General features: G+C 42.4%; 1 protein-coding gene across 3 annotated transcripts in view; it reads left to right on the top strand.

Moving 5' to 3' along the window:
* Positions 1-26,326, top strand: part of ADGRF5 (adhesion G protein-coupled receptor F5) — a 51,589-nt gene that overhangs the window by 15,750 nt on the left and 9,513 nt on the right. For 2 of the 3 annotated variants that reach the window (XM_051614331.1, XM_051614330.1), the window contains 19 exons: positions 1,495-1,645; positions 2,936-3,066; positions 5,561-5,621; positions 6,718-6,888; positions 8,159-8,338; positions 9,647-9,774; positions 10,224-10,282; positions 10,806-10,948; positions 11,765-11,977; positions 13,192-13,425; positions 14,887-15,051; positions 15,180-15,398; positions 15,617-15,829; positions 17,047-17,196; positions 18,024-18,211; positions 19,193-19,372; positions 20,772-22,124; positions 23,090-23,131; positions 23,244-23,303. In XM_051614331.1, coding sequence (XP_051470291.1) covers positions 2,962-3,066; positions 5,561-5,621; positions 6,718-6,888; positions 8,159-8,338; positions 9,647-9,774; positions 10,224-10,282; positions 10,806-10,948; positions 11,765-11,977; positions 13,192-13,425; positions 14,887-15,051; positions 15,180-15,398; positions 15,617-15,829; positions 17,047-17,196; positions 18,024-18,211; positions 19,193-19,372; positions 20,772-22,124; positions 23,090-23,131; positions 23,244-23,303 — 3,864 coding nt within the window. In that variant the 5' untranslated portion in view covers positions 1,495-1,645; positions 2,936-2,961. The remainder of the gene's footprint in view (positions 1-1,494; positions 1,646-2,935; positions 3,067-5,560; positions 5,622-6,717; positions 6,889-8,158; positions 8,339-9,646; positions 9,775-10,223; positions 10,283-10,805; positions 10,949-11,764; positions 11,978-13,191; positions 13,426-14,886; positions 15,052-15,179; positions 15,399-15,616; positions 15,830-17,046; positions 17,197-18,023; positions 18,212-19,192; positions 19,373-20,771; positions 22,125-23,089; positions 23,132-23,243; positions 23,304-26,326) is intronic. The other variant, XM_051614332.1, reaches the window with a different exon arrangement.

Genomic DNA, 26,326 nt, shown 5'->3' with positions numbered 1-26,326 from the left:
TTCCCCATTTGTTTCTTGGTATTTTTTTGCTTGGTTTCTGGTTTTCTAGATACTGTCTTGGGATTTTTTTAGTTTAACTAGCTGTCAAAGCCTGAGTAGCAGCATGGTTCTCATTTGCATGAGTTGTCCTCTATATGGTTTATTAAGTACACAATTAACAGGGTGTTTGGTCTCAGCTACATGGTTGCCAAAGGGTGTATTTGAAAACAGAGACTGACCCACAACATCTGAATATGAATGCAAGTTTGTGCACAGTGCAAAAGATCCATGCAAAACTCTAGCAGATGCTGTTTAACCTCATCATAAGTTTCAATGACCTTTTTTCCTTCCTATTACCTGTTTTATCAACCCATTATCAATGGAATACAAGATTTTTGCACAATTAAGCTATCTTACTACATGCTGTGAGAACATGCTGCATATGCAAAACTATCAGAAATCTTAATTTTTTAGTGTTTCTATTGTCCACATCCATTTCTATTATCTACATCCATTTCTATTATCTACATCCATTTCTATTATCATGCCACTATCTCAAGGACTCGTGCCACAGCTTATAACTTGCAGTTTTTCTCTTTTGGTCCATTTTGATCCATTCTGGGAACAGCCAGATCCATGGAAGTGGATGTTCTCTTCAATATTACAAAGTAGACTCTTTTGTAGAATGCAGGATATACTGGTGGACATATCCAGGAACTGAAGAAACTTTTCCCTACTTTTTTTCTTTCTTTTCAATTCTGCCAGCCATTCATCCACTGGATAAAAACTAAACAAAACAAAGAACAAGCAAACAAACAAAACACAACAACAAACCCAACCCAAACAAAAAAAAAAAAGCAAAAAAAACCCCCAACAACAAACAAACAAAACCCTCTTGTGATAGTCTTTTTTTAATGGATTTTGGGGTGGGAAGTTATTCTGAATCAGTGAGATGTCTTGCTTCCTTGTTATTTCTGTACAGGAACATAAGAGCAGCCATCGTGGGTCAATTCAAGCATTTATACAGCAGTTTTCTGCTGTTTGTTGGGTTTTTTTTCTTCCCCTCTGTTGCTACCCTAAAATATCTTTAAATTAATTTACCTTTTTTCGTTTTTTAATTGCATCTCAGAATTCAGCTGACATTTCTTTAGACCCCACTTCTGAGTGACATAGTCAGTTCAGATTCCATCACAGAATACATCATATCAAGATAGTTTCATTCTACTTTACAACTATCAGTGCTGAATTTCATTAATTTAATGACCCAGTTACATCACCCAGTACCTTCAGATCTCTATGCAGATCTTCACAGGCAAATTTTGTTTTTGTTGGTCTCAATCATTTAAAGTTGTCCACAGTGGTGTTATCACTGAGCACTGGTTTTTCCACACCACTTGAGAACAGAGGGTGAGACACAGGCTTACATGCACGTTCCTGTGGAACTCTGGTGATGACACGTCTCTGTCGGAAAAGCAAATCATTTCTTCCTAATTTTCTCTCCTATATTTTAACCAGGTCATTATCCAGGTGAAGTCTCACTGCAGATGAATCTCCCTAAGAACCACCTTTGTTGAGAAACCCTGACAAACACCAGCTGGAAATCCACATCAGCGACATAAAGTATATTGCTTGGCTCTAAGCTCATTGCTCTCTTTTCATCCACAAGGTGAGCCCAAATATCATACTCATATTATAATTTTCTGCCACAGGGTCCTTGGTGCAAGAAACTCACACTAAAGTGCCCTGTCCACTTGAGAGCACCAGCTCGGATAGGCAATGTGGTGACAATAGGCAGTCATTGCCAATGTTCATGGTCACCTCAGGAGGTGCTGATTTTCCTGCTTTCACCTGGTGATTCACAGCCTTTCAAAGCCTGAGTTTGTATGAACAGCATTTTGAAGACAAAAAGATAATAATTTTACAAAGGCTCATGATTTTAATCAAGTTGATTTTATTCATTCAGCTACTACTGTCCAAGAGTATTAGTGCTTTCCTTAAAATGATTTTAATTATCTGCTTGGGTTCTGCCTTGCCCTGTAGCTAGCTGTTCATTCTGGAGCTACAGAAGGGCTTTGTTAGGAATAATCCGAAAGTGCATATAGAAAAATAGATATTTTTACATATTCTTCAGCTCCCTTTCTCTATTGCCTCTGGTTGCATAAACCTGTCAGCACCAGCTATAAGGGTCTTTGCATGTTTTGCCTCTCCCTTTATGTTTCATCATCCAATCTACTGCATAAGTAAATTAGTTTAGGTTTCAATGAGCTGGAAAAAATAGTTTTATTCTGGCTTTTGATTTCAGGCACCATATTTGGGTATGTCAGTACTCTCATGTTCTAGGTTATTCATGTACTAATACCAGTACAATTAATGGAGATGTATAATAAAAACTCCAAATTACACAGGAGGTACCACTCTTCATTGTTTCCCTTGCTAGTCAAGGGGTAACAAACAGGCAGAAACCTCTAGTTGAGCCCACAATGTCACCAAAGCCCTCTCCAAAGTGGGACAAGGCCAGTAGCAGAGTTCTCCTTGCTGCAATGGGACAGGCCCTCCCTTACAATAACTTTCCTAATATTCCCTCATGTTCTAGCTGTGTGTTTGCCAAGTACCACAGTGAGAAATATGTGAAGATGCAAAGTTAACTTTTCTCATGGCAGATTGATTTCTAGCACCTCACTTGTCCTTGTTAGGAACCTGCTGAGGACTCTGCTTTCTACAAGCCATTTCTTTCCCTCTCCCCTTTGAGTAGGTACTGGTGAAGGGAAAAAAAAAAGGGGGGAGGGGGGATATGAGGGGAAAAGACTGGTGACAGTGGCACAGGAATAAGATGTAGGAAACAGGCAGAGTGTGCTGAAAAAGTCTGAACGTACTGGTTTTGTAGAGCATGCTGGTATTTCCTGCTGTGGGAGTCAGCTGAAAAGGCCCTGATCCTTCTGCTTAATTTCTGTTTCAGACTGTACAGCAAACTCACTGGACAAAATGCCATCCCCAAGTACAGCAGGTCTCCAGTGCCTATTTCTACTGGTCACATCATGTTGTCAGACATCACAGGACTCAAACTTCAACCCATTCATGCAATATATAGTGAGTATCCTTTGCCAACCCCACTGGTCTTCATTTGGTCTCTTGTAGCACCCAGCTGCTATAGCTGTCCTTTACATTGACAAAACCTTGGAGGAAGTCACTATAAGATTAGGTGGAGAAACTGAACACAGAGTCTCCCCAGTGTGTGAAAGAGATAGAGAAATGCAGGAGCTGGATTCTTGCTTCCCAGTCTTAAAGCTTCTCCAGAAGGAACTGAGCAAACCTGATTTCTCACTTGTGTTAATCTGCAGGGATTTAAATTGCTGTCCCTGGGGCTATGCCTAGGGAATAGTTATGTGGTCACTGTTTCTGGATGGGATTCACCCATCCTATGAGAGAAAGAAACCAAATAAGTCAACAAAACTAGCTCAGACATGGGACTGCTTACAGGTAGGTGACAGGAGTCTCACTGCTGTTTCTGTCTCTTCTACCAAGTTACAAGTGACAGAACAAGAGGAAATGGCCTCACATTGTGCCCAGGAGAGGTTTACATTGAGTATTAGGACAAAATTCTTCACCAGAAGCCTGCTTGAACAGGCTGTCCAAGGAACTGGTGGAGTCACCATCCCTGGAGGTATTTAAAAGCCATGCAGATGTGGTGTGGAGGGACATGGTTCAGTGGTGGACTTGGCAGCCTTGTGTTAATGGTTGGACTTGATGATCTTAGAAGTATTTTCCAAATAAAATGATTCTATGACAGTAGGTCATGAGTACACATGACCGATATGCCACTCCTGAGGGACTTGAGTTTAGATGTTGCACTTGGACTCAGACTTCACTTCAATTTCTCACTTTTCAATAATTCTCACCTCTTTTGCTTCATCAGTAGTGTGCCTTCTGGAAGTCTCTTTTGCACATCATCCTGTACGTGGGTTTTGCAACAGTTTCTGCAGAAATAGTCCCTAAGTAGAAATGACAAAAGAGGAACAGAGAAACAAAGGGACTGACTAAATGAAGTTAATATATTCTGGTAAAGATAACGAGTCTACAAACCTACAAGCTATTGGTCTGTCACAGTTTTATTAAACTAGAAAAGACTTCTTTTTTCTTCTGCGCTATCAAGACAAAACAGATTCTAAAGTGTATCTTGAGCCCCTAGCAGCACAGGGACCTCAGTTCTGATGGACTGACCAGAACACAATGTGCTTTTTAGAGCAGGTTGAAAAAGGGCAAGCAGAGGGAACAAGGGAGGTAGGAACTCCTCATCTGTTTCTGCTACCAAACCAAGTTATAGCTGGTTCCAGCAGCCCTGTCTACTCTTTGCCAGGTGTCTAATAGTGACGAGGTATCTTGTTTACTGTGGTTTTTTTTCAAACCGGTCCCAGCTCAGCACTTTGGCACTTTCACGAAAAGAGGAACACTTTGGTTTTTAGCATCACTGATCCATGGCTCATCCAATGGTGTGAAATATGTGAAGTATTTAACAACACAGCATACACCCTGTCGTTGTTCGGGAGAATAATTAAAACAGAAAACCACTGAGGCCAAATGTGGGGGAAGAAGTGGTTCACAGTGGGCTTTCTATAACTCATCCAGCTGACCTCAAAGATAAAAGGCAGCAGCCCTAGCAGTGCAAAAAAGCCAATGCACCTTGGGATCTTCACTGCCAGTGCAGCTGTGATACGAAGCCCAGCTCTAATCACACACCAGATGGTTCCTTTATGTAAAGAGATTACTTAAGAGCTGCCAAGCTATTCACTCTTTCTGTAAATAAAGATTTCAGTAGGACTCAAGAAGCTGGCAAGGCTGCAAATTTCCTGCCTGAGTCTTCGCTTGTTCTTTAGCCTTTCTTGCTAACTGTGGTGCCAATGTATTTTTAGGGCATGATTAAAAAAATAAGATAGTTTGCATCTGACTTGGCTGCACCCTGTGTGAACCCAGTCATACTGAAATTGTGCCACCACTGCCCTGGTCAACTGTGTGCTACTGATGGCCCACAAAACAGCTGACCTGACACCTGATCTGGAGCCAAGACATTTCAATCCCCTTTCTACTCCTACCCAGGGTGGTTTTGCTGCTGCAGAGCTGGAAGCTCAGAGCAAAGAGGAAAGCAAAAGTTAATAGGAGTCCATTCTCTGGATTCAGAGGCTGAGTGGCCAGGTCTCCCCAGCAGTTGGCAAGGCTGGCCCAGGACTCAGAGCACTGCATCAACCCCCCAGCCTGTCTGCAGCTCAGACAGAATTTCAGCTAAGCTGAGACAATTGCCTTGCAGAGATACACAAATACACACCTGAAGACTCAGTGTATCCCTCAGCTGGTGCTTAACATTTCCCTGCTTGGGAGATATAAATATTCTGTTTAAAGAGGAAAAGGTGGGGCAAGGAAAGGCAAAGATTGGTGGAGAGAAAAAAAATATCTATGCCAATGTTTTCTTCACTAATTCTTTCATACCAACAACAGCAGCTAAAGCTTCACACTTCTTTTTTTTTTCTTTTCTTTTTTTTTCTTCTTTATTTTTTTTTCTTCATAGATTTTCACTCTCTTTTTTCCACAGATTGACAGTGCACTAGGACAGGAAAGCTTCCAGCCAGAGATGCAAAGGCAAAAGCGAAACAGTACGTACACAAGTACATGGTAACTGAGCAGGGTTTTGGTAAGCCAAGGGTGAAATCACTACTGGGCACAGCACCTCTTGAGGTAACCAACGGGGATCATCAGAAGGGAGTAGCTGGTGTGGTTTAACTCCAGCTGTCAGCTAAGCACCACACAGCTGCTCTCTCACTCTCCCCTGGTGGGATGGGGGACAGAATCAGAAGGCTAAAAGTGAGAAAAATTGTGGGTTGAGATAAAGAGAGTTTAATTAGTAGAGCAAAATGACAAATTAATTAATCACTTCCCATCGGCAGGCAGGTGTTCAGCCACTTCCAGGAAAGCAGGGCTTCATCACACATATTCAGGTGGCGTCTCACAAGAGCAGAGCAGAGAGGCAGAATCATCTCCCTTGACCTGCTGGCCACACTTCTTTTGATGCAGCCCAGGACATGTTTGGCTCTCTGGGCTCCAGCACACATTGTTGTCTCATGTTGAGCTTCTCGTCTGCCATTATCCCCAAGTCCTTCTCAGCAGGGCTGCTCTCAATTCCTTTGTCCCCCAGCCTGTACTGATACCAGGGATCGCCCTGACCCAAGTGCAGGACGTTGCACTTGGCCTTGTTGAACCTCATGAGGTTCACATGGGCCCACTTTTCATCCTTGTCCGTGTCCCTCTGGGTGTCATCCATATGATGATAGATATGAGCCCAGCTTCTATGCAAGTTGAAATACTTGGTGTAGAAAAAAACATCAAGGCTTTTAGCAGGACAGGGGTCTCACAAGATAATCCTGTACAGCTTCAGTCTGTGGCTGACACAACCCCATTCTCTTGCTGAGTCAAAGGACAGGAGGGATGAGACAGCTTTTCTCTGTATATATTATGCCATTCATATCAGCTTCTTACTGCTCTGAGACCAAAGAAATCTGGCTTTTGTCAGACAAGCAGCAGATAAAATATGGGCAAAATATCTGCTGAGTAGGAAGCAAGATTTCCTAAGCAGAATGCCCCACTAAGCTACCATTAAATAGCAACAAAGAGCCCACATACAGAACGAGACACCATCAATTTGTGATTTACCCTCACACACAGCTTTGCAGTCTCATACTGTTTCTCTTTCAGTGCTAATATTTGACCTTCCCCCTATGGAGTACACTGTTGACATTGAACTGAGCCTTCAGGATTCATCTTACCTGGAGCCAATCAAAGACTATTTCAAAAAGCTTAGTCTTCCAGTTTCAACAAATATTTCAAATGTTGAAATGACAGTTTCAAACATCAACGTTACAACAGGTGAGTTCGTTACTTGGTTTTATATTCTCGGTGACATGTTTTTTTGCCAGTATTTGATCTCCCTCAGTTTTACCACCCACCACGCCTAGAAATCAGCAAAACTGAACTGTATCTGCTCCCTACTGAGAGGCCCAACAAGACTGAAGCTCTAGCAAACAGCGTGTTTTGTTATCTGTATCCCACCACCCTTCTTTATATAATGTTGGCATTAAGAATAGCCCTCAATGCTCTTCTTTTCCTAAGGAAGGGAGAAAGCCAGAGGAAGCCTGAGCCGAAGGATTTTGCTCCAGTTTGACTAACAAGCAGTCTGAGTTACTTTCAAGTTTCAGGAAGCTGTGACAGGGGCTATCAGACTGTTTACTTCCCTCCACTTGCATTTGGAACAGAAGTGGCTGGAAGAGGCTGTACTCTGACCCTGACAGGGATAGGCTGCATAGATGCAGTGTTTTCCTGATGTTACTCACTAAAAGTATTCTTACAGGGCAAGGTATCAGACAGAAGCTAATACAGCTGGGGATATACAAACACACCAAGCATTTACAACAGTAGAGGAGGAGATTTGGTACCTTCTTATCTCAGTCCCATAAAGCAGTGAAAGGAAGTGTTCATCAGTTCTCAAAACAACATGCAAATGGATTTTAAAGGCCTTCAGGGTCACGTGCCATGTGTGAAAAACACTGTTAGAATCTTTCTTTGTCAATGCCACACTAAGAGGGCAAAAATTTACAGTGAAGTGTTTGGTTGCTGTTGTTGTTTTCTTTATTAGAGAGAACATATCTCTTAAAGTGCTTTGTGATCGTGGCACCTTCTCTCATGCAGCTCTCTCAGTATACAGGCAGAATCACACAGCACCTCCCTAGCCACAGAGACTTTGACTATTATATACTCTTGCAATCTTCAAAAGCCTATACATTTTGCCCAGGCAAAAGAGAAATATCTAATTTGAAAACAATCATAGGACCCCAGCCAATATGCCAGGTGGATTTTTAGGATCAGGTTTCATATCTCCATTCAATTACTTTACATTAATTGATCAGACTTATCCCTACACCAGTCTGATTCCCATTTGTGGTTAGTCATTTATGATTAGTATAGCAATATTTGCAAGGCATTAGAGCATCATGTTTGCCTCATTCAAGTGAACTCACAGAAAGGGCAACAGTTAGTTGAGATCACTGGCATAAAGACACAGCAGGGTAAATACATGTCCTGCAATATGTCATGCCCTATTTACCATTCTCACAGTATTTCTTTCTCTGTCTGACACTAGTTTGTCTGCCCAGTGGTGAGAACAGTAGCTGCTGTTCCTGTGAAGATGGATATGCCTGGCCAAGTTCAGAGTGCCATCACTTGATGGCCTGCCCTTCTGCCAGCCCAGCACACAACCTGCCCTGCGGCTTCAGAAAGGAAATGCCCTTCTCTGGGCCTTACTGTGAGCCTCGGACTGAAGGTGAGGAGCAACAGTGCTGAACTAATCATTGTGCAACTCATTTACTGGTTAGAAGATGGAATAGTGTTGAAGGTGTGATGAAGCAGCATGTCAGGGCAGAGCTGGCTACCACATTGCCTGTGAAGCCAACTGTATCCTGGGCTGCATCAAAAGAAGCTTGGCCAGCAGGTCAAGGGAGGGGATTCTTCCCCTCTGCTCTCTTGAAACCCCACCTCCAATACTGTGTCCAGTTTTGGAGCCCTCAGCACAAGAAGGGCATGGAGCTGTTGGAGCAGGGCCAGAGGAGGGCCATGAGGATGATCAGAGCAATGGAACACCTCACCTGTGAGGAAAGGCTGAGAACATTGGGGTTGTTCAGCCAGGAGAAAAGAAGGGTCTGGAGAGACCTTATTGTGACCTTTCGGTACTTAAAAGGATCCTATAAGAAAGATGGAGAAAGACTTTTTACTAGAGCCTGTAGTGACAGGACAAGGGGTAATGATTTTAAACTGAAAGAGGGTAGATTTAGATTGGACATAAGAAAGAATTTTGTTATAATTATTTTTTTATATAATTAAAGTGGTAAGACACCAGAACAGGTGTCCAGAGAAGCTGTGCCTGTCCCACCACTGAAAGTTTTCAAGACCAGGTTGGATGGGGCTTGGAGTAACCTGGTCTAGTGGGTGGTGTCTCTGCCCATGGCAGAGGGGTCAGAACTAGATTATAGAATCACAGAATGGTTAAAGTTGGAAGGGACCTTAAAGATCATCAGGTTCCAACCTTCCTGCTATAAGCAGGGACACCTCACACCAGACCAGGCTGCACAAGCCTCATCCAACCTGACCTTGCACACCTCCAGGGTGGGGGCACCACAGCCTCCCTGGGCAACCTATTCCAGAGCCTTACTACCCTCACGGTGAATAATTTCTTCCTGATGTTTAATCTAAATCTCCTCTCTTTCACTTTAAAACCATGACCCCTTGTCCTCTCACAGCCCCCTCTGCTGAAAAGCCCCTCCCCAGCTTTCCTGTAGCCCCTTCAGGTACTGGAAGGTGCTATAAGGTCTCTCTGGAGCCTTCTTCTTCTCCAGGCTGAACAGCCCCAGCTCTCAGCCTGTCTTCACAGCAGAGCTGATCCAGCCCTCTGATCATCTTCATGGCCCTTCTCTGGACCCTCTTCAAGGGGTCTAGATCTTTAAGGTCCGTTACAACCCAAACCATTATATGATTCTAAGATTCTATGATTAAGTTAGAAGAAAAAGCTAAGAAATCACTCTGTAAACCTTGCTTTGGATTATTTTTACATTTATTTTAATGTTTTTCCTTGCAGACTCATGTGGTATGGGAAAGCCCAGTGTAATGAATATGTCAGTCAGACTCGAGACAGACTTTTGGGATGATCTCAGGAATTCTTCTTCTGATCTATACAGAAAATTCAAAGCTGACCTTGAAAAAGCGGTAATGACTTAACTTTTCCATCTTTGAAGGTAGAAAGCCCTCTAAGTCATATGGTATTTACCATTTAAATGCCTGGGAAATAGGATGCACTGTCACTGCCTCTGTGGGGAGCTGGAAAGTATGCAGCAGTGGCAGCTACCAAGCTGACCTCCATTGAAAGACCATGACAATATTCTCATTCCTTTTAATATGCCAGTTGAAACAGGAGTATTTAGGAATCTTTTGCACCAAAAGCATGGAAAAAAAATTATTGGTGCCAGCTTAAATCTAGATGAATATACACGGAATGACATCAACACAAGTTCATCCCACTAACAGTGAGGAGAGCACCAGGCCTGTTCTGTCAGACACACAACATGTCCTCACTCCCATCAGTGTTGGAGAGTTTCTTATTTGAAGCGCGCTAGAGGGACATATACAAGACTTATGTCATATGTCTTTGTTTACAGTTTAATGCTGGCTACGGATGTTTACCGGGCTTTGTATCAGCAACAGTAACTGGTTTCAGGCAAGTAGACAATTTCATTTTTTTCCTGGAAGACACAAATACTTCTGTTCAGTCTCAAGGAGACCCCAGTCAACAAAGGCTACATTTACTCTGGTTAGAACCCACGCCCAGCACACACATACTGAATAGTGTACTGGCTGCAAAGGGAAGCCCTGCTATTAGTGTGAAAATAGGGTTGCAAGTAAAATTCACTACTGTGCAGAAGTCCAAGAAACACAATCATCTTCCATCTGGATCAAAGCCTTTTGTGGGAAAGGCTGAATTACACCCAAGAAGGGAAAAGGATGTGAGTAAGTCTAACATGGTTTCCTAGGTCATCAGTACATTGACTCGGGATGTAACATTGGATCTGGATAAAAGAGACCTTACTTAAGTCCACACATATTTAAATGCAGCTCTGTTTAAGGTTTTCCAAGGGAATTTTACTAGAAATAGAGAGCAGACAAATGAGATGTCACACGAAGGTGTTCTTCATTTGGGAAGTGATATTTAATTCCAGCGCTTCTCTCATCCTTATATCTAGGCGTGGAAGTGTTTTTGTGAACTACGAAGTAAAAGCAGGAGCAGCAAACTTTCATCAGATAGCAAATTCCAACAAAATGGTACCACAATTTGTAGATGGATCATACCAGCTAAACCCAACTACCTTCACAACAGAAATAACTGGTAAGTTTCAAACTCTCTCAGTATTTTCCTTCAACCTCTATTTTAGTATTTCTATCTTGTACCATATACCTACCTGACTTATACTGTTGATTATTTGGTACTGGACCTTCAGATAAAATTTATTTCTCTGGCTGTTTCACTTCATCCTGTGCCACCGAAGCCTAGGACTTATGTGAGATGACCATGCATGTAGTACCTCCCACAGAAAGGCAAGTCTTTCCAGTCATTCCATTGAACCCTGATGCAGTCACCCCATGGCAGAGAGACTGAATACCCTTAAGTTCACCTCCAGAATTTAGCCTATAGCTCTTAGCATATCAGGCTGCTGATGCTTCCCACTTTCAACAAAATAAAAACCTCTTGCAGTTTGCAAGAGAGCAGGTTCCCCTTGGTTTCCTCAGAGGGGGAGGCACATTTTCCATGCTGCTGCTGGACAGTGTGTTACAACTCAGTTGCCCCATCAAGTGCCCCAGAGGTGCTGCACTCTCAGTGCACTGGACTGTCTGTGTCAGAGGATTCCTTCAACCTGGTTGCTTCTCCTCACAGTTTATCTACTTACAGAGTAGTGGTGTTGATAGTATTTCTGACTCTCTGCATAATACTTTTTGGGATCTTTGGCTGACAAAGAAAGTAGAAGAGTATGTTGTGAGGAAACTGTGTAGCTTGTATCAGAGGTGATGCTCTGCAACTGATGCTGAGTTGAGAAGCAACTGCATATGAGTAGAGAAGCACCTGGGCTTCCCATGAGATGAAAGACACCATATAAATGTGAGCTGATATTACAATAATGCAGAATGTTGCTCTTTGTCTTCCCAGATCAGACAAACTTCATTGTGAGACCTGTAGACATTTTTGAAGGGGATACAGTAAAACTGATTTGTGAGATAAATTCAACATCTGAGAATGTGATCTGGCAACACTTTGATCAGATCATCTCACCCAGCTCGCGGCATTTGGTGGAGAATAAACTGTCAAGGAGAACCTCAAGGTCAATTCTTAAAATCATCAACGTCACGATGGAAGATGCTGGTATGATCTTCTATCATTAAAACAGCAGATGTAAATCTCTGGTGTTGCTAGATCTCTAAAAAGCGGAGAGGAATGCAGTGACTGCATTTTCCTAAAGTAAAGGTGAAAAACACTGTCCCTCCTACTTTTTCAGTGGTTTTTTTTGTTTGTTTTTCTTTAATGAACTATATACTGACTGGCATTGCCAGTAAGATGTGAACTGACTGAAGTGTCTGTACAGGCCTGGATGTTCTCAGTGCCCAGCTTCCCTGCCATATCATGGGAGACAGAAGTGACTACATGGCTGTGAGGCCTTCCCACCCTTTTGATGTGGCAACTTGAGGCTGTAGTTGAACTTCTCCTTGATGGCTTTTGCCCCTTTGGCAAACAAAACCAGATTAACAAGGGTTTGGATTTAAAGTTTTTTATGTGTTCATTTAGGGCTTTTTGAAAATCAGAAATGGGTAAATTGCTGGCATTTGGCTGGGAGGAGTTATCAGAGGAATTAGAATGTAATATCAGAGCTTTGACTCCAGCTCCCATTCAGTTCTTCTCTTTCAACCATGAATTTTACAGTCAGCTTCAAAAAAGGGTAGCCTGTGACCAGGTGCTTGTGCACACATATGGGAGATACGAGTCACGGGTCCAAACTCACTTGGCTATCCTGATGGGAAAGAGGAACCCAAGTGCCTCAAGGATGAAGGAAATTTGGAACTCTGATTGCCAATTTCAAAAGGAAGCCTGGCTGCATCCAGGGGACAAGTGCCTTGAGAAAGGGGCTGATAAATACTATGCTCTCTTTGGCAATACCTCTGAGCAGTGTATGTGTATCGTGCATTGTGTCTACAATCAGAATACTACCTCTTGTGGAGTCCAGCCTGGGCACTTATCTCTCACCCGTTCTGTGCAGGATCCTTTTGCACAGTCAGTCTACGTTCTTACCAGGACATATTATTTCAATGTGGACTAGGGGCAATATACAGATCCCAGAAACAGCAACTCAGTCCCAGAGTGCTGGTCTCCTCTCAAATGCCCATCAACACTGAAGCTGCCTAATCTGGATACATTTGGCTCTAGGAGTCTGCAGAAAGCATACTGCAGATGACCTGAGGGTACATTTTGATTAGCAAGTAGCGGAGCCACTGCAGAGCAGGGAGCTGAGAACACCAGGTGTGGAAGTAGCTCCCAAGTGCAAAACTTGTTCTCAGTGCTAAGATATTGCCTATGATTTACAGGTTCCTATACGTGCACTTTCTCAACCAGCAATCGGTTTCACACGCTGCTCTACAAGGCCACAAAAACAATAGCAGTCTCTCCTCTGTACATCATTTCAAACTTGAACGACATCAATGTTACCTGCAACAGTCCTGAAATGCAGAAGAGCAGTCTTATCCTGTCCTGCTGCATTGACAAACACCTATCATCACTTACTGGTGACTGGAAAGTAAACGGAGCAATCAATATTACAGGTAAGATTAACAGCAGATTGTCTTTCACCTACTAGGTTTGTTCATTCTTCAAAGTTATGCTCATAATTGGCCTAAAAGCCAAGTCCTGGGATGAATACAGGGTATGATCCAAAGGTGTGTGTGTGTGTGTGTGTGTGTGTGTGTGTGTGTGTAAAGGATGATGGATAGACAGCATGGTACAGACTCCATATGTGTTGTGCAGGTCTCAGGGGGATTCTGGGCATATCCATGCTTAGATAGACACTGATGCTTAGAACTGTGCCATCCTGGATAGAAAGAGCTGCCTGGACCAGCATCATATCAGCATCATACTTTTCCCAAAAACTTACATCAGCATTGTGTAGTTCTGAGAGCAAGGATGAGTGCATCAGCCTCTACTACTATCTCCAGAATCACCTTTGGGGGATGAAAAGCTTCTGTGTACCAAGATATTAAGATCTGGCAAAAAAAGAGAGGCAGGTGCAACACTTTGAAACTGCTGCAGCATAGATAAATACTGACCACAGAGTTTCCCTCTCTACCTGCAGCTGTGATACATCCCATGCCACTTGAGTCAGCAGTATCTCACAAGGTTTCACTTCTAATATGAATATAAGGAGTTAAAAAAGCACCAGGTAAATGTGTTACAGCGAGTTACAAAACAACATCAATAGAAACATCAAAATAAAACCTCATAAATGTCTATGAAACATAAACAGCCTATTGCCCTCAATATTTTATGAGTATGGATTGTTTACTGCAAACCATTTGCGATAAAAGAAGTTTAGCAGAAAGCAGGATGGCAAAATGAGAGAAAACCTTCAAAGCTCACACGTACAGTCACTTCCACAGAGGACAGGTGCTGCTGTGCAGCAGTGCTTGCAGAGAGGAGTGATCCTGGCCCAGTGAGCTGTTTTGCTCTTGATTTCCTGTGGCCAGGCTTTCCCCCAGGAACTCTGCTGTCACACCAGATGCTTTCAGCTGCAGCATGGGATAACTTTACTGGGGCTTTCCCCTTATGGCTAAACCAGCACTCTTCAGACTTAAAGTTGAATGACTGTCAAGTACCTCCAAATGTTTGTTTCAAAAAAAGATGGCAGTAAAATCTGAAGTATTTACTCCTGTTTTACTTATCTTACTCATCCTAAGTATCACAGGTAACGAGGTTGGGCTAAACCACAATATTCTGTGTTTTGCCTTGAGGTATCTGAGCAATGCTGTTGCCCTCAGTTAGACTGGTTTGGCAGCAGGTGCCCAGCACTGTGTTGAGAATCATCTTCAGGCCTTTGGAAGACCACTGTGACTGTTGCCAGAATAAAAGAGGTGGATGAACCAGCAATCATGAGTTAAAAGTGCCATGCTGTCCAAGGTGACACACAAACCCACAACGTCTTCCTTAGCTAGAGCGATTACTTGTGACTTCCAGAGCCCAGGTATTTTTGGACATCCACAGCCCTTCAAAGAACGTTTCTTTCTCTCTAGGAGTCTCCAGCTGCAGTTCAAACTGCACGGAATACAAGCTGAACATCAGTGACTCGCTCTGCATAGCTGAGAAGTCAGGGACAGTGACGACCTACACGTGTGAGCTGCAGACTGGGCACGGTGCCACGCGCAGCCACCGCATCCGAGTGAAATACTACCGGGAAGGTGAGAGTCAGGTACCATGTCACAGACCATCAGCTCTTCCATACAATCTGTGGCACATGTCATTTTGCAAGCAAATGGTTTTAAGAAGTGACTCCCAATAACGTGCCGTTTATCTTGTGTTGTCTCAGCCCAAGTAACAATATCTTCAAGCACAAAGTCACTCGTTTCTGAGGGGCACGGATTCAGTGTAATGTGTGAAAGTGACGTGAGCAACTATGAAAGCATCAGCTGGAAAATCCTGTCTGGAAGTACGACAATAACAATTGACTGTGGGACGTGCATCAAAAATAGCAAATTTCCAGCCACATCTGTGCTGAAGGTGAAGAATGCCACACGGGAGTGGAACGGTGAGTGAATCTGGTTTGTACTGGCCACAGAGGCAGTGAAATCTCTGTAGCAGGTAATTTACAGCACCCCTAGCCCTGCTAATTATAACTGCTGGAGGACAACATGACATGATGCTGCCAACAACACTGTACTTGTTCAGTCTTAGGGCTCATGACCATGCAAAAGCTGAGGAGCACTTCTGTTGAATGAAACCAGGTTTTTATGTGACTTCTTTCAGGCACCTACACCTGCACGTTCTCCCAGAAGTACTCAGAGAGTTCTGCCAATGTGACAATCGAGGTCATTCGTCTGCCTCCGAAGCAGCAAATCGTGATAATCCCCATTGAAGCATCTATTCGGTGCAAAATGCAACAAACCCTGGAGTGCTGTGTGAATGATACGGGAGATTACAATGTTACATTTGTGGTTCAACAAAAAGAATTTCAAGCTGGTAAGAAACTATTACACTTGCAGAATCACTAGTTGCACCAGGTGTCACAACCCAGTCCCTGTTTTGTTTTTTGTTTGTTTGTTTGTTTGTTTTCAGTTAGTTCTGTGTCACCACTTCATACTTACTGCAATTATGACAACTCACAGGTAGTCCCGAGAGTGTAAAAAAAAAAGAAATGGGCTTATTTTTTAGGATGGTTGCCATGCCTGGGGGAGCATGGCTGAGATCAATAGAAGAGCACCTGAAGTGAATTCTGTAGTGATAAATACGTAATAGGTAAATGCAATGTTTGGTTTGCCTTGCCAGGCAGTGAGAAGTGAGCATACACATCATTGTTCCAAACAGAAATCGCTGAACTCCATTTATTTGCTTTCATCTTCCACTGCCACTTTCTTGACCAGAGTATCATGGAAATATTACTTAAGTAGATTATTACTAATGCGTGAAAAATGTAGAATAACATCTTAAGAATGTAATTCAAAGAACTATTCTGTTTTTTTGTTTGTTTTTTTTTCAAGGCTACAGGTAACATATCTTTAACAACACAAAAGCCTAAGTTTCCTTGTCTTCACATTTTGGGCAGTTCTTCAGCTTCCCTGGCATGTTTTTATATAGTACAAATTTTCAAGTGTGTTACAAAATTTGAAAAAGGCAACGACGACCCACCTAAACTAACTCAGAAAACAGACAGGAATGCAACAACAACAGGCAGAAGTGTAAAGCAGGATAAGACTGAAGAGTCCTTTGGTTGCTACAAAAAAATGGCAAGATCTTCGTGGAAGAGATTGCAGCCAAGGACCCTCAGCCATACTGAAAAGCAATAGGAGTGTGGTTCAGATCCTGAGTTCAAAAGAACTATGTGTGAAAAGGAAAAAAAATAAATTATCCTAGCTTAAATGAAATGCTTGTGGTAGAAGCAGGAAGAGTATTTTCCAAAATGGTTTCTAAAGAAAATTTTGGTTCCTACATAGAAGAAGAGGGCTTGGGCAGGCTTTGCTCCTACACTAGTAAATAAAAAGGTACTAAATATGAAGTGACTGCTGGAAGTAGGGAGTAAGAAATAGAGATTGGCATTGAGAAAGGAAGTTTTCCCAGAAAGGAAGGGTTGTTTGTTTTTCTCTAGGACCCACAGAAATAAAGTTTTGCAGAAGCTTTCTGCTGTCTGCTAGCTGATTGACCCCAAATCTGTGTTAACCTATCTTTATCACTCCATACAGGGGAAAACAAAAAAGGAAAGTACTTCTGCTACACGTACAATTACACAGAAAAAGAATGTGGCAAAGACAACCTCACAGCATATTGCAAGTTTATTAACCGCCTTGGACAGGAAGTCAACAGTGAAAATATAAGTCTGAACCTGATACCTGGTAAGAAAACAGTTACAGCTGTCAAACAGGAAATCCCAGGATCTTTGTTAAAGCAGATGCCACAAATTTATCACTGGTGACACCTAACAGAAGCAGTTTTTGCTAGCCAAGATTTTTGGATGGGAACATCCATGAAGTGCTGCAGAGAGCTGGGCAGACCCAGATTTTAGTCAGCTCTGCAGGAAATTCTGTGTAGAATTCAACATGACTAAATAGAGTTTTGATGTTTAGTTCTGACCAGATATTTCAGCTTCTTATTTTATATTGAAAAGAAAAAAAGAAATGCAGAAATGTGGGCAGATTCTTAGGCAAAAAATATGCATTTTATTTATTTTAATCAGCAGATCCTTACTGATATGAATAACCCTATCAAAGGCAATTAACAAGATTCACTGTCTAACAAAAAAGTGTTGAGGCCTCACTATCAAGGTCTTAAAGACTTTCCTATTAGTGCTGCAACAGCACTGAGTCCCTTATCAGAATAAACTATATGGATTATTGTTCACGTAGTGGTCAATATGATCCCACTCCACCCCTATCTAACCCTGTAACCTAACAGACAAATCCTAAAACTTCGGGTAGTAGTTTGTCAGTTTGATTCAGTACTCAAAAACAAGGGACTTTATTCAATTTCCTTTTTAATTTCAAAATTTAAAAAAATAGGAATGCAAGATATATACTCTGAAAGATCATAATCAATGAAGAGAGCAAGCTGAAATCCCAATTTCAATATCTCTGAACTTCAGGAAACCACAGGTTTTGTGGGGGTACACTATTAATCTCCATTTCTTAGTTTTCTACATCTATGGTTTTTTTTCTCAATACAGATCAGGAAGTTTCATGCTCAGATAACCTGGGTATTGGAAGAGAAGGGGGCACATTAAAAAAGCCGTGCTGTGTATCAGACGTTTTTACCCGAGGATACATAATCTACAAGTGCTACAACAAATCATGGAGGCGTGAAAAGGATTACTGTGTCTCTGTATCAGTAAACAACCTGCTGACTAGTGCTCAGGTAATATTTATGAGTTTTTTAGAGGTTGTGGGTGGGTGGGTAGGAGGCAGCAAAATTTTTTGTTGGGTGTTTTTTTTTTCCTTAATGTAATCTTAAATAAGTGAAGCATTACAACAAAAATAAATCAAGTATTTAATTAAAAAATATCTTTTTAAAGACATAAAGAATGATTGGCTATATCAGTGAAAGAGGCTAAGACCCCTTCCCTGGCCCAGAGGGCATGTGGCAGTGCATAGCTAACATCCATACACATGAATGCTCTCTCCCCCATACAAGGGGGCCTTCTTTACTCATAGTGTCCAACAGGAACAGGTTCTGGCCTGGGGTGTTCCCTGAACCATGCTCAGGCATCACCCCAGTGAGTGCTACTCAGAACAAGCCCAATGCTCAGAGTACACTAACAATGATGCAGTAGGGGCAACCCTGGGACACTGCCCAGCCCCAGCCCCAAGTCCTGTTCAGCAGGTCCCCTCAGCCACTACACCTCACAGACAGTAGCTGGACCTCAGTTTTCAGCCTGGGTATCCTACCATGGGGCTCTTCACTTCTACTAACCATCCAGAGTCACCCTTCCCCCAGTCAGGTTAGACAAGAACAATTATCTTTCTTTCATAAAATACTTATTATATTTATTTTAGTATACTGAGCAAAGCAAGGTCGCAGACAGAGGTAGAGCTACTCAATTTGTTTGTTCTTAATTTGCTGGATTGCTTCCTCATATGGTTTGGGCCCAGACCAATCATTTTCTCCCCTGAAATTACCAGGAGTAGTCTGCAAGTCAGCAGAGTCAAGAGACCCCTCTCAGTACTCAGTTAGGACACCCTGTTCTGAAGGCCAGAGAGTTGAACACTACCAGTGTGTCTAGAACTACCCTGGTTCTGTTTATTTAACTAGCATAGGGGTAGCCATCATGAAAGCTCTAGGCAACCTCCACTCATGCGACCTGCTCCATGCAACCTGCACTGTTGTCTTCTGTTCCAGGACTTGGTGAACAGTCCTCAGGCAAAAGCAATGTTACCTAAATACCTTGCAGAGCTGATGGAAAACACAAAGAAGGAATTGAGCGACGTAAACAGTTCTTCTGCAAACCTAGATGCAATCGTTAACATCCTGGATATGGTCTCTTCTATCCCAGCAAATGCAGAGGAGTCCATTATTCAAGTAAGGTTTTAAGTCTTGCCTATATTGCCAAGCCCTTTGGCCCCTTTTGTCACAGAGGGCAACATTCTCCCTGAAGAAATTTCACAGTTTGTTAAGGTCAGGAACAGGAAATTATTAAAGGAAGTAGATGAAATGACAGTAAAGAACAGTTTATGAAAAGTCAAAATGATAAGGACAAGGAACCTATGCATGAAAGAGGGACTGCTGTAGGCTTAGCAACTGGAAATCTTCTAGGAACCCGTAAATATCTATAGCATTCTAGGTTAGAGGAAAGGACAAGGAATGATGGATGAGAAATTGGTCATGAGCCAGCAATGTGTACTTCAGCCTAGGTAGCAAGAAGTGTGGCCAGCAGTTCAAGGGAAGTGGTTGAGGTTGATTCTCCCCCTCTGTGCTGTTCTGGTGAGACCCCACTTGCAGTGCAGTGTCCAGCTCTGGGGCCCCCAGCACAAGAAAAACATGGACCACCTGGAGCGGGCTCCAAGAAGGACCACAAAAATGGTCAAGGGGCTGGAGCACCTCTGCTACGAGGACAAGCTGTGAGAGATGGGATTGTTCAGCCTGGAAAAGAGAAGGCTCCAAGGAGACCTTATTGCAGCCTTAAAGGGGGATTATATGAAAGACAGAGAAAGACTTTTTTACAAGGACCTTTAGTGACAGGACGAAAGACAATGGTTTTCAACTGCAGGAGTGTAGATTTAGATTGGACATAAGATAGAAATTTTTTTATGATGAGAGTGGTGAGACACTGGAACAGGTTGCCCAGAAAACTTGTGGATGTCCTATCACAGGAAGTCTTCAAGACCAGGTTGGATGTCCCTGCCCATGGCTGGGAGGTTGGACTAGATGGTCTTTAAAGGTCAAAATCATTCTGTGATTCTGTGATTTTATGAGTAGGAACAGATATAGAAAGAAAAATAAATTACATAAGGATAGGGACCAAGCAAGGAAAATCAATTAGATGTTACAACACATGAATGGCAAAACATATCACAGAAACACTTGGAAACATTGATTGTGAGGGATAAAGGAAAAGCTCTGCTCTTCTGGGCAGAAAAGTACAAAAGAGATTTGATGTTTTGTAGCTGGAGAACCCTAGATGAACAAGAAATCAAAGACAGTACACAGGCTGACAAAGAAAGAAAACAAGGCTAGAGAAGAAAGAATACTAACTAATATGTAAAAAAAAAAAAGCCATGCAGCTCCACTTTTGGAAACCTTAGCTTGAGAACAGAGAATGCAGAGTGTTAACAACTGAAAGTTTCACATGGATTGAGCAAAATAAGAAAATGCTGGGGGTTTTCAAAAGGCAGTTCTAGGACCATGCAGAAATTACCATCAGAAGCAATACTTAATTGTATGGGATTTCAGTAACAGCATTATTCTGGTTTTGTTCCAGAATTTCCTCTCCACAGTGGACTTAGTTGTGGCTGATTCCACAACTAAAGCTTGGGATGACCTGAATAAAGAGACGAAACAGAAAATACTGAATTCAGTGGAAAATTTTTCCTTGAGCCTCCAACCAGTTAATAATACCATCCCTCATGTCTTGGCAAACACCCTTCAGCTACAAGGTATAGTTGTCACAGAACATAGCAACACAGATTATTATAAGAACTTCAGCAGTACGGAAAACCTCACCGTTACTGTCCTCATTAGCGAAAATGAAATTCAGACTCTAACCCAAAATTCAACCATTGTCAGTGTGATGTACTCAAACCTTGGACACATTTTGCCAGGGAATAAGGATGGGCATGTGAATGGCTTAGTGATATCAACAACTGTGAGCAGCAACAGAACCCCAAACTTCAACGTTAGTATGACCTTTGCAAAGAAAAACATGTCTCTAACGAGGCCCCGGTGTGTCTTTTGGAACTTCACGCTCAATGGTGGTGACTGGGATACTCATGGCTGCACACCCACAGAGTCGAATGATTCTGTCATTTGCTTCTGTAATCACTTGACATCATTCTCCATTCTGATGTCCTATGAGCAAAGCTCCCGGTTCAGGCCTGAAGATGTTATTACCTACATTTGCCTGGGCATTTCAATTCTGAGTTTGGTGGCCTGTATTATAATTGAATCCTTGGTCTGGAAACACGTGACAAACAACACAACCTCCTACATGCGCCATGTCTGTATACTCAACATAGCCACATCGCTCCTGATTGCCAACGTCTGGTTCCTTGTCATTGCCTCCATCAAGGACACAAACCAGCAGATAAGCAGAGATACCTGTCTTGTGGCCACCTTCTTCATGCACTTATTCTACCTGTGTGTCTTTTTCTGGATGCTCAGCCTGGGCCTCATTCTTTTCTACAGACTGGTCTTCATCTTACATAACACAAGCAAGACTGCTCAGAAAGCACTGGCATTCTGCCTAGGATATGGGTGTCCCTTTGTCATTGCAGTCATCACCATCGCTGTCACTCTGCCAAGGAACAATTACACCACAACAGATTTCTGCTGGCTTAACTGGAATGAGAGCAAAGCTCACTTGGCCTTCATCATACCTGCCCTGATGATTGTGACCACGAATTTGTTCATCACCGCAGTTGTTATAATAAAAATACTGAGGCCAACTATTGGGGATAGGTCAAGCAAGCAGGAGAGGAACTCTTTGTTTCAAATTGGCAAAAGTGTGGCCATCTTGACACCACTGTTAGGCCTCACCTGGGGATTGGGCCTTCTCACCGTCATCAAAAACCATTCAGCTTTAAAAATCCTCTTTGATCTGCTCAATGGCTTGCAGGTGAGTTACACATATGAATGGTTTTGTTTCTTCTACGACTATTTAACATGTAGACACATTCTTGCAGTGCTGTACCTGGAGGGGGAATAAAAAGAAGCTCGGGAAAGCTTAGAGTTGCCTTACACATCCTTATTCCCAAGGGGCTCTTTGGGATACCCATTACAGGAATTCAGCAGCATTTTGTATTCTCAGCTGCCTCAAGAGATATGTCTTATAGATAAAGCTGACATAAAGATAACTTCCAGCTTTGCCAGTATCTTTGGAAAGAACTTCATTCTTGCAGATCAAGAAAACAGCCCATACATTTTCAGATGGGCAAGCCTGAACATGGCTGGTCTCATTCATGGCTGGTCTTTCCAGTGCGTCTGGAGGCATCATATTGTGCTCTTGTGGATTTAAGATATGGGGGAGTATAAACAGCATGAAAGTCACCAAGAACAGCTGAGTATTACTAATAATAAAGAGAAGAACTGACCAAAATACACATGACTGAGAGCTTTCAATTAGTATGTTTTTTACAACAACCTATTGATGTGGCCAGTAGGATCCAAATACAACAGGATTTATTGACACAATAGTTATGTATAATCTCTCTTAAAAATGACCTACAAATGCTACACTTCAGCCTAAACTCACTTGCCTTTTATATTGTAAGCCTGCTAGGTTCTTTGGGGGGTGTAAGTATGGCATGTCTTCCATACACAAAAGTCCCTTCTTCAAAATATTTTTAGTGCTAGCAAACAGTCCCTGTCACTTTTGTAGACCAGGTATACACACAATTCAAGTAGGCCAGGCCTGGAAAACTCCTACCACATCAGCAGTCCATTATGTGAGCTGCAGTTAGAGAAATGCCTTTCATTGAAGAGTTCAGAGTTTAAATAGTCAGCATGGACAATGTTTGGGATAATTACAAGGCAATTAAAAGGTTGGTGTCATCAAACTGCATGTAATTATCTGTCTCCTAGGGATTATTCATTTTGGTGTTTGGGACTCTCTGGGACAAGAAGGTAAGAATTCCAACTTTTTCGTATATTATGGTTAAATACTGTTGGAATTTGAACATAATTGCTGCATTATGGACTGATTTATTTATTTATTTATTATTATTTTTAAAAATAGATACTAGAAGCCCTGCTGAAGAGGAATTCAGTCTCCAAATGGAGTTCACAACAAACAAAGGTTAGAACCTTGTCCTATGGATGTATTTCAGAGTCACTGCTGAATAGTCTAACATCCTCCAAGTGTCCTCTAAATCAAATGCACTTTATCTTCTGAATTATTAATTAGAACTAGTCAGAGAAAGATAAGACACTTTTTCAAAGTTTATGGTTGTGGCCAGCAGGAACAGGGAGGTGATCATCCCCCTGTACTCGGTGCTGGGGAGGCCACACCTTGAATATCATGTTCAGTTCTGGGTTCCTCACTATAAGGACATAGAAGTGCTGAAGCATGTCCAGAAAAGGGCAACATGATATGACATGGGATAGGACCAGAGGGAATGGATGCAAGCTGCACCAGGGGAGGTTTATGTTAGATATTAGGAAGCATTTCTTCACTGAAAGGGTTGTCAGGCACTGGAATAACTTGCCCAGGGCAGTGGTGGAGTCACCATCTCTGGATGCATTTAAAGGCCATGTGGACCTGGTGTTTAGGGACATGGTTTAGTGGTGAGCTTGAGGTGCTAGGTCTAAGGGTGGACTGGATGGTCTTCCAGCCAGAGATATTTTGTGGTTGCACTTATAACTGGTAAAAAATTAGAAGGAGGTCACTGGACATTTGCTTTAAGAAATAAACCACAAAACGTAACTGAAATTTTAAATTAGAGAACAGAAAACTTCAGTGGCACCATTATTTATTCACAACCTAAGAGAATTTCTTGGGGAAGACGCCCTTCAGCTATGAGCAGAAAAAGATGGAATTATTGCAACTTGAACTCATGAGACAAGGAGACAGGTTACCTCGCACTTAATGCTGGGAACAGAAAATTGGAGGAGGTGTGAATCTTTTGTCAAAATCATGTCTATGTGCAGCAAAGACTCAAATTTCAATAAGCAAAAGATAGAACATAACTGAATGTGGTTCTGGAACCAAGCAGCCTTGACACATTCCTAGAAGAAGAAAGATCTGGGTCCTATACCCAGCAAATTCCTGTATTTAACCCAAAACATTCAGTGCCTAAAGAACAAAGAAATGATGTTGCAAACAAAGACTGGATCCTTAAGGAAGATCCTGGAAGGCCTCTCTTCCTTCTGCAGAGAATTTCCCTGGACCAAGTGAGTCTTGCATTCATCCTTGCTTTGAAACATAGCTTAATTAAGTGTCTGGAAACACTTCTGCTCAGGACAGGCATTCACATTAAAGGGGAAAATAGTTCCACTACCATTTTTCAAATTAAAAATGAAGTTTGCACAGTGCCCCAGGAAAATGACTGCTGAGGAATACATTCAGGACAAAAAAGCTGACAGTGTTCCTGCAGAACAGAGATGTAAAAGAATGGTGGAACAGCTGAGGTTGGAAAGAACCTCTGGAGATCATCTAGTCCAAACCTACTGCTCAAGGCAAAGGAAACTAGAGGAGGTTGCTTAGGACATTTTCCCATCAGGTTTTCCACTATCTCTAAAGCTGGAGAATCCACTAAGTCTTTGGATAAAAAGCTGCTTTGGCAGCCTCTGCACAAAAAGAGCTTTTTCTTAGGATTAAATGGAATTTCTTCCATTTCAATTTGTGCTCCAGTAATCAAGAATCTGAAAAAAAAATAAATAAATGCTCAGTGGCAGTTTGAAAAGGGTGCATCTATCTGGCTCAGCTGCTAGAAGCTACTGGGCAGCCATGGAGCCAGACTGTCTTGTGCCAGCCACCTATCTGCTCCCTTCACACCTTCTGACTTTAGCAGCTCCTGGTTCCTCTCTCCATGCATCCTTCACCTCCACACACCTCAGGGCACCACAGGCCTTTCATCCAATATGTCTGAGGGGAGGAAGAGCTACTTAAGCCACAGGAAAATGCTGGCACAGGGACAACTGAGCTTGATTAAGTTCAAAAAAGGACACAGCCCAATTGGAAAGATGCAGAGCAGAACAAGTGCCAGAGAGGTGGGATGACTGCTGTGCTAAAATGGCATGGGACTCTTCAGCCTAGACAACTGATGGGGAATGTTAATGTGATGTAAGCTGCTGCAAGGCCATAGAGAAAATACCCCATCCAGTGTGACAGTTAAGGACTAAATCTGACCCTAAGGAGTGGCAGAGTCAAAGGAGACAAAGGAGATACAGACCTCCTTGCTCCTGGATGTCTGACACTTTCCTTTCCCATGAAGGGCTGGTAAACACCACGGTCTTGCCTCTGCCTCCAGAAGTCCCTGTGCCTCTGACAACCAGAGGTGGGAAGAACATTCTGAAGATGTGCTGCTACAAGCTCACCTGCCTTTTGCAAAACTCTTCTCTAAGGCCTCTGCTATAGCCACCTTGGAGAAGTGACTGGGCTAGAGGATCCTTGGATCCAACCAAGTGCAAAACTGTCCATGACATGAAGCAACCACTACCCACTAGAAAGGAGTTTTTTTGTCCTTCTCCTGCTGATGGCAAAGGTGTGCTCATCTGCACCCCTGCACAAGAGGGGCCACCTTCCCAGACACTGAATACAGTAGTTTCAGCCAAGAGGGATTAAATACCTCTATCTGGGATGGCTGTATGAGGATGGATAACTCTGTGTATGCTAACAAATAAAAGCTGCTTTCAATTTACACTTCTGCATTTATAACTCCTTACCAAAGAAGCCACACAGGATGGGTAAGGGATTGAAGGCATCAGAATCTAAACCACTGGCACTTGGGGAGGAAAAATAAAATTGTAGTAAATGATAGCACCACTTTTATATGACAATAAAACTTAGTTTTCTATTGGTAACTGAAGAGGGTTTATTCAGAAAAGCCTGCAGAGATATTCCTAAAGAACTGGGAAACAGACTTAAAAAACAGCAAAGTTAAGATAGATGGGAATGCAGTCTCAATGGAATTAAGGATTCCATTAAGGCTGGACTGTCAGCTCAGAGGAGAAGTGTTGACTGAAATCACCTCAGCTTCCACAAGAATCCATGAATTGGTGAAATTGGAAAGTACCTCCAGAGATCATCTAGTACCACCCTCCCTCTCAGAGCATGGTCCTTTATAGCTCAGGGCCATGTACAGTTGAGTTTTGAGTAGC

The sequence above is a fragment of the Apus apus genome, chromosome 3, assembly GCF_020740795.1.
Source record: "Apus apus isolate bApuApu2 chromosome 3, bApuApu2.pri.cur, whole genome shotgun sequence".
NCBI lineage: Eukaryota > Metazoa > Chordata > Aves > Apodiformes > Apodidae > Apus > Apus apus.
This window is presented reverse-complemented; position numbering and strand designations above follow the sequence as displayed.